Source organism: Alnus glutinosa, chromosome 4 (genome assembly GCF_958979055.1).
Source record: "Alnus glutinosa chromosome 4, dhAlnGlut1.1, whole genome shotgun sequence".
Classification (NCBI taxonomy): domain Eukaryota; kingdom Viridiplantae; phylum Streptophyta; class Magnoliopsida; order Fagales; family Betulaceae; genus Alnus; species Alnus glutinosa.
Window position 1 is genome coordinate 14310159 of NC_084889.1, and position 9236 is coordinate 14319394.

The 9236-nt window shown below is 34.4% G+C and overlaps 1 protein-coding gene across 2 annotated transcripts in view; it reads right to left on the reverse strand.

The window, feature by feature from the left end:
* The window catches only part of LOC133867046 (glutamate receptor 2.8-like), a 28055-nt gene extending 20686 nt beyond the window's left edge, over nucleotides 1-7369 (reverse strand). For both annotated transcript variants that reach the window (XM_062303720.1, XM_062303721.1), the window contains exon 1: nucleotides 7116-7369. In XM_062303720.1, coding sequence (XP_062159704.1) covers nucleotides 7116-7260 — 145 coding nt within the window. In that variant the 5' untranslated portion in view covers nucleotides 7261-7369. The remainder of the gene's footprint in view (nucleotides 1-7115) is intronic.
* Nucleotides 7370-9236: the final 1867 nt, after the last annotated feature.

The window sequence follows — 9236 nt, forward strand, 5'->3', positions numbered from 1 at the left end:
CTTATTAAATACAAAAAAAATGAAAAGAATGTAACGAACAGTAGTTTATTAACAAGATGATAATAAAAATCATTAGCAAGGAAAATGAAGCAAGTGAAGAGATTCAAGCAAGACTTCATTGACCCGCTTTTTTACTACGTTAAAAGATTGAAGGATAGAGAAGGTAGAGTACCATACGAGATTAACTTGGTTCAACCCTAATGATCTACAAAAACTTAAAGGACACTACATCTTTTCTCACATTCACTTTGATATATAAGTAATACATTGCAATGAACTTATATTTATAAAGAGGTCTGCACAATTTGAAAACTAGGGAACCTAAAATCACTCCCTTCATTTGCTCTTCATGATAGTAATTAATTGCTTGATTTACTCTATATAATGAAAATGAATCCAATTGTTTACTCTTTATTAAAAATAAAAAATAAACGGTACATGCAGCAACATAAAATAGAAAAAAGAAAAAGTAGGATGTTACCATGGCTTATAGTATGAGTAGCTTTGAGATTCAAACATTAGAAATTTAAGAGTATTATAGTAATTATAAAGATGATGGTAATGATAATGGCCATGACTTGTGATGGGGGATTGTTGTCATGCTCCGAACCCTCTAAGGTTAAGGCAGTGAACTGTCATTCTTAATGAAAAGGAAATATAATGAAACAACCACAAAATATTAACCACATAAATATTATATACGAAAACCAAAGCTTTCATTGATAAAATCATCTATATAAAATATCAGTAATAATGTCATAAATCTTGTTGCAAATTTATTCTAAACATAAGCACAAAGTTTAATAAAATTCAAAACCATAATCAAACTCATGCGCGACTAATTAAGTTGGCACTTATGTACCTCGACTCGAATTCTTTTACTATTGTTGCTACTCGTCTAGTTATCGTGAACTTCAACGATAACTAGATGAGTAGCAACGATAGTGTTAGAGTAAAGTAAGTGTAATTTTCGGGACAATTCACATTTAATGCAAAAAACATAATAATTAAAAATTATATACATAATTATATATATTAATCCTAACTTTCTCCATATATTCTACTCGATATTTTATCCACTTCTCAGTAGGGTTAGCACTGTCCCGAGCCCCAATGTTGACGCATACCATTCATTAAAAGTAACCCGACTAAGTCCGATCCCAGGTGATCCACACCACTAAGGACATCCGTTCGTAGTGATTACGATTCAAACATTGTTGTGCTGGTCACACTATAAACCATTAGCACCAAGGCGACTCTGAACTAAACTGGACCATAGGGTAAAATGCATATATCGTACCAGTACCCACCATCATTATATGGCAATCCACCATATATTAAACACATAATACGCTTAAAGCTCTTATCTTATACGTAGAACTCTAATCATGTGGATAAAGCCATAATTAACCTTTATTGCCACCGTCGATAGTTTGGTGCCCGAGTTGAACGTTCATTGCCCTACGGTTTGCATCAAATGATCAATGGCATCGATTTATCATTCGGTACTTAGAAAATTTCAGAAATTTTAAAATCTTTGAACACTTTTTGTGAAACACAAGTATAGGTACAACTGTGTTTATAATTTAAAGATAATTTCTACACTTCAACATTTAAAAAATATTTAAAAATTAAAGTGAGTGGTAAATCGGTAACTATTTAAAATAATTGCACTTAATTATGCAAGGTGTTACATTCTACCCTCCTTATAAAATTTTGTCCTTGAAATTTCAATGGGACCCTAATTTCTAAGGATTTAAAGAATAAAAACTTCGAAATGTATTTAAATATTTTACCAACAATATGAATTTAAACCACATGCACGATGAAATTGTTATAAAAGGAAATAAAGTCACAATGCGTATAATCAAAAGGCTACCACGTACTGTCATGGTGGAAACTGTAATCCAACGACAAACAAAGTAATCAAAAAGATGCAATCCCCAAAATTTCGTACGAAAAACTGTATACAATCCTCCAAAAATAACAAAATAATATAACATAAATAAAATTCTGGAAAACCAACATAAAAGAAAGGAATGTCTAGACGGCTGCATCAAGTGGCTTGTATCCATCAAAGAAATCCTCTATTGAATCTCCACCCTTCTTCATCCCTTTCTGGATCTCGTTGACGCTTGCGATTGTGCGAATCTGAATATGCCGATCGTTTGTAAAACTGCCTTGCTCGTTGTCGAATACGACTATGTGTCCATCAAGTTGATCACCACTTAGTCACCACCTCATGTTGTTGAATCCTACAGATGGGTGATCGTTGCCCCTAGCTAGCTGGTCACCACCTCATGTTGCTGTCTAACCTCACAAGTAAGCTGAGCCACGAGCGCTGGGTTGTGGGAGTAGGCTTAGAGGTCGTCGCTCCATCTGATGGCTAGACTGGTGCTGCTAGCTGCTCGGGTGCTACCAATCTCAGTAGATGCGACTCGCTCATCCTCTGGATGAAATGCTTCTTGAATGGCCTTGAAGCGTTTCGGATGGCCCGTCCAATGGCCGCATCAATGCCATACCTCTTGGCAATGAGCATAATCAGACCTTTGAAAGGTAACGCTGCAGTCTTACAGGCTCGTAGCAGATTCCAAATCAAGTCGATGGTGTATGAGCCGAAGTCTATAAGATGCTACTACAACATCGCATACCAAAAGTAAGCCCTCTCATTGGCAATAGGGTCGGTGATGGAGATCAGATAAAGGTTTGCAGCGACAATACGGCAGATGAGGCAGAAATCCACTAGTAGCTCCTTAAGGCCAAAACCTACACCTATCTTAGATATCATCGTGGGTTTACCGTTGGCAAAACACCAACTGAGCTTTAGTCGTGATGGAAGTTACTCCCTAGGCAAGGGATATGGAAACTCACGGACTAAGAGTACTGTGCCGGTGAGCTCTCTAATCAGAGTGAGAGTGACATCAAAAGTTTTCCCTCGCAGTCTTGACTTGAAGGATCCATCCTTGAAGCCGTGCATCGGTGCATGTTTGCGTAGAACTCGTAAACTAGGTTCGGTGATACTGAGACAATGTAATAGACCATATCCTTCCACAACTGATGCACAAAGACCCGCGTCACTCTCAGGTACTGCTCATAGAAATCAACGAACTGCACTTGCCCCTCAACAAGTACGATCGATCCTCGAATCATAGCTATTGTAGTACCTCTCTCAAGCATTTGTATCAACAAAATTGGAGGCATTAAACCTCTAAATGGGTGGCACTCCTTTCGCTTCTGGCCAGTGAGGTGGTCGGTGAGGTACTCTTAGAAATGGCAGGCATGATAGATCCCAACTCTGATGATTTGGCATCTACCTCCTCAATCCCAGGTCTGTTACGGGAGGATGAAGCTACTGTCTCTGCTACCCGCGCGCTGTCTCTTAAGCCCTCCTACCGGCGGCTGCATCGTGACGTGTTACGATTGAAATAATCAAAACTCTATCTTATCTAACGTGTGACTCTTCCTATTCTTAATAAATCCTTAGATTCCAACACGGTTAACAAGGTCTAGGTCCAGCTAAAGCAATAACCGTGTGAAGAACCAGGTTAGGTCATAGCAGAGTGTGGTGATCAAAAAGCTAGGGTAGGTTAAGGTACTCGTGCGAGAAATTAAATTTGAGTACGGAATAAAATCTTATGAGAACAATCTCATTGAATGGTTACGAAAATGAAGGGATCGATTGACCCTACCGGTCTTTCCTTAGGCATCCCGATTGAGTAAGAGACCCGATGGTACAAGATAGGTAGGTTTCCTAGGCATTCCATCAAACACATGGTGTTCGAAGGGATTGGGTCTCGGCCAAAATATAGTCTCAAGAACAGTGAGATCCATTTTCCATAAAAAATTTCATGGAAGCTCAAGGAAATCGATTAAAATTCCGGATTGGGCAAAAATCTCCCCAAATCCAAATGGGTTAAAAATTAAGGATTAGGTGTGTTGAAATCAATCTACCTAACCTTCAAAATGCATCCTACAACAATTCTATAACATATATTTGTCATGATTTTCAACAATAATCAAGAAATTTAGAAAACCCCAATTTAAAAACCTAGGCTTTGAAAATCTAACAAACTTGAAAAATAATTTGTCAAAAGCATAGATACCCTTGTTAAATATTTCCAATAAAGCTTGGATCTTCAAGGTTTTGGAAGATTTTGAGAGTGATCTAGCCGAAAATCATATTAGGAGAGAAATGTTTTGGAAAAACTTAGTTGGGAATGGGTTTTGGGCTTTTAAAAGTTAAAATTATCTCATTCTAGGCTTCATTGAACATTCGCTCATCATCGAATGATCGTCACTTTACCCGAAAGTTCGACTACTCGAAACCCTAATTTTTTTTTAAACACTTGAAATCCTTAAAAAAAAATATATATATATATATATATATATATATATATATATATATATATATATATATATATATATATATATATATATATATATATATTTAAAACAAGACTTTGAAATAAAAAATTCTTTTACCTAAATCGGTTCCACTCTTTAAAAACAAAACAGTGTTACAGCTACCTTAAAGTACATCCTTGCTCTATCCTACCGATGCATGTGTGTGCCCTATTTATCGGTTCCATTCTTAAACTAAAACTCTAATAATTGTTTAGACGTAAATTGATTTTTGTCGTGGAATATTTTTGACAAAATTAATTTTTTAAATAAAATATTTTTTTTTTTAAATATTTTTCGGCGTTTGGTTTGCATGAAAAAACAGCGAATAATAGAATTCGACAACTATCGTCAGAATTCGGCGAGATTGGCCTCTGGCCAGATCCTGCCGTATTGGCCGGAATTCGGACGGTTTAGCCAGATCTGGCTGAACTGGCCGGAATCCGACCAGTTTGGCTAGATTTCGGCCAAAACTAACTAGAATTTGATTCACCAGAATTCGGTAACGGCGGCCGGATGTCGCTGTATTCCGGTTGCCAACCATCGCCAAAACCTTGCGAGTGCCGCCGGATTCTTACAATCGGATACCAAAATTATGAACCTTTGCGGTAGATTCGAGGTACAAACAAACTGAAATGCTCGGCGGTAACGAATTTCCATAAACGTGCGTGCAAAAATAAAGAGTTTAAATTTGAAAAACGATTTCAACCGTAAATCGTTTTTCAAAATTTAAATAGAATTTTATGGTCAAACTAAAAATTATTTTCGTTAGCTATTATTTTCGCCCTCATTAAACACTAAAAAATACCAAAAACATTTTATGCAGAAACAACACGAAGCATAAGTCTTTTAGCTTTCCTTAGAATTTCAACAGCCTCAGGAAGCCAAAAACGAGAAGGAAGAGGGGTGATTTTGTCTCCAACGAAATTTTTTTATTGTTACTGTTCATCTCCGTCTAAGACGGGTATTTATGCTCATCCGAACAGGGCGTGTGTTAGAAGCCATGTCGCTTCAGTTGTTTTGCAACACGTGGATATTCTTTCTCGTCCCAACAGGATATCTCTGTAGTCTGGATGTGACTCATCTAGAACGTGTTCTTCAAGTTTACCCTAGGCTCAGTCCAACGAGGCATTTCTCTCGTACAAACAGGGCTCTTTAGTCCAATTCTCAGTTTCCAATTGACCGGAGACTTAACGGGTCAAGCCATACGTAGCCCGTAATGTGTTTTATGCCATATTCTTTTATTTGATTTATTTTCTAATAAAAATATAATAAATCTCCCAGAACTGATAACCGTACGATTTAAAATAGCCTCGTAAAGTGATAAGCGTGTTAAAATGATACATCAAACTATTAAGATATGTCAAAAAAAATCATTTTTTTTTTGTTATATTCCTATAATACCCATATTTTATTAAAAACTAAAATAAAAAAATAAAACTGAACTATTTTTATTTTTTATTTTTTTAAAAAAAAAACCCTAGGGAATGAATTAATAGAAAGGAACAAACTATTTTTTGTGGATAAATGCAAAATCAATCCGGTGAGTCACCCCAGCCACCTATGAGGTAGCTCGCAGGTCACCCCTCCCCTGGCAGCCACACCTTTCCCTTTTTCTTTTTTTTTTTTTCTTTTTTTTTTAATTTTATTTTTATAAAAAATATTATTTTTTAAATTTATAATTTTAATTTTAATATATTTACATATAAATATTTTTTTTATTAAGAGAGAAACGTGTCATCATTTTATTGGTGCTGATGTAACGCACTAAAGGAATCCGTCAAGTATTTTGATGAAATTTGCCTTCAGGGACTAAATTGTCATTTTGGCCTACCCTAAGGATTTCTGAATTATTTTTTATATCGCATTGAGTGATTGTAATTTAGGCCAATTGCAAAAACTAATTTTTGCATTTATCCCTATTTTTTATTCCGTAGGAAGCAATTTGTAATGAAGACCAATCACATAGACTTATTTTACATTTTGTTTCTTTTTTTTTTTGTTTTTTTGTTTTTTGTCTTAAATAATAGTTTAGTTTAGTTTTTTATTTTATTAATTTTTTATTTTTAAAAGAATAAAGGTATTATAAGAATATAATAGTTAAAAAAAGACCACACCTTGATAGTTTGATCATTGATGTATTACTTATACTTGACAGATTTTTAGTGATTATTTGTTTAGAGAAAATGAATCATAAATACATGCAGTTCTGAATTCAATTCAATAGATAATATGGATGGTATTTGTCTATATATAATGAAATATAGTCAAATGAAAGACTTTTTCAAGTTTTTTATTCATCGCGTGAGATGTTGAAAATGGGTTTGTTGAACTTGAAAATTCAGTCATTGAACATGAATAAATGGAATAAGTAAGCAATTGAATTGGATTCAATTTGACGAATTATTAAATACTAAATAGAATAACCAAAACGAATTATTAAATCTAATCTCTCTGATGTTATGACATGTTATGGCCGGTGATGAAGCTTTAACGATATCTACATGCATCATGCATGATAGTGGGCTTCATCCCATTAATCTATTGCTATAACCGCAGAGAGTTTTAATCCCTTAAGAAGAACATCTTGGAGGAAATGAATGAAAAAATGAAAACAAAAGCTGCGTTTCTTACGTAATGATCACCTAAACTGCTGTTCGGAAATGATAAAAAAACCACAGAGAGAGAGAGAGAGAGAGAGAGAGAGAGAGAACCTGCAGCAGCCGCTCCAACAACATCGCTTTTGGAGTCCCTGGTGATAAGCCTCAGCCTTGTCTTGTAGTAAGAATGAGAGGCATAGAAGTCTGACAGAGCCATATTTATGCAACTCCACCTGATCTTCCCATTCCATGTATCCATGTCAAGAACAACTCCAACGTTAACTGGGACCGTCGTGTTTTGTCCCCCGGCCGACAAGAACCTTTCAGAAATAATAATGAAGAGTAAAAGAGAAAAATAAAATCTGGCATTGATGTTCATGATTATTATGTTTGAATATCTTGGAAGCTTGATTGGCCTTAAGTCAGAAGAAGTCCTATTTATGGTACGATTTCGAGAGGTAGGACTTGAAAAAGTAAGAACAGTAAGCCCCGTACGTAAGCGTATAGGATGGAAGCAACCAACCAACTATTATATGATTGCTACTTATAAGAAAAAACTACTAATTAAATCATTGTCAACACAAGAAGGTGAATGCTACAATGACAATGGATGTTCAGAAATTTTATGCAATTACCCAAAGTGTCAAAGTGCAATGTGTTTGGTAAAAAGTTTTGAAAAGAGAAAGAATGAATGAATTGATTGATTATATATAAAGTAGAAATAGATTTTAAATTTTCTTTAAAAGAGAAATGAAAAAATTAAAGTTGTTTGTTAATGAAAAAAAAATAAGGTTGGGTGTTTCGCAAATTTGTTTGTCGAATATTCTGACATCGTGAGGTTGGTTTCACAAATATGTGCAAATTAAAATAAAAGAAATAATCTAGGAATTTCAGTTGATGTACTAGCTAGGCATTAATAGTACGGCGGAGGACCATGATCATTCATGCATCCAAAGTGCATTCATACCTATTGGCTATTAAGCTCATTACTGACAAAATGTGTAATAGTTGCCTATGAAACTTTACATACGTACATGCAATGCATACTAATCTGAAGGGGAAGGTGGAGCCGTATGCAGGGCCGGCTCAATACATTTTGAGGCCTTAGGCGAAAAGTTTAAATGAGACATTTTTAAAAATAAAAAATAAATATTAATTAATTTAAAAAATAGAATGGTAAAACTTGATTTGTCAAAGGAAAGACAAATTAGTGTTAGAATGTTTCCTAAAACCGAATAAAAAAAATTAATGCAATTGATTAATTGAGTTTTGGTGATTAATTTTTTTTTAATCACTAATCAGATATGGAATGATTTTAAGGACTTGAATGATAAGCTATTGGGAAATAATGAAAATTGAGAAGAGAGAAATTCAAATTCAAATAAGACTTGAATAGGGAAATTGAAATAAAAAATAAAAACTTATAAAGAATAGGATTTAAAATGGAAACTTAGAGACTTTTCATCTTCTTAGCATTTATTTTTTATTTTTTCATTTTATTTTGATTCTTGAACGTTGGACTTAACACCTTCAATTTTTTGAACATTGAACATAAAGTCTTCAATTTTTAATGTGAGTAATTAAGACCTTCAATTTAGAAGCTTTCATATCTCATTAATTCTATTTTGAACGTCAACGTTCAAAGAAATTGAAGGCCTTTAATGCAGAGACTTTCCATATCTCATAAGTCACAAGTCATTGGTAATTAGACGAGAAGCTTTCATATCTCATTAATTCTATTTTGAACGTTCAAAGAAATTGAAGGCCTTTAATGCAGAGACTTTCTATATCTCATAAGTCACAAGTCGTTGGTAATTAGACGAGAAGCTTTCATATCTCATTAATTCTATTTTGAACGTCAACGTTCAAAGAAATTGAAGGCCTTTAATGCAGAGACTTTTCATATCTCATAAGTCACAAGTCGTTGGAAATTAGACGAGAAGCTTTCATATCTCATTAATTCTATTTTGAACGTCAACGTTCAAAGAAATTGAAGGCTTTTAATGCAAAGACTTTCCATATCTCATAAGTCACAAGTCGTTGGTAATTAGACGTACAAAAAATTAAAGGCCTTTAATTTAGACTTTTCATATCTCACAAATCGTTGGTAATTAATTAAGGCCTGAATTTTTTTTTTTTTTTTTAACCTGCAGTTTTTTGACGGGAGAAGGCCCCTAGGCAGCATATTTTAAGGCATTGACTAGGGGCATTACCGAAAACAATGCTTTGATGATT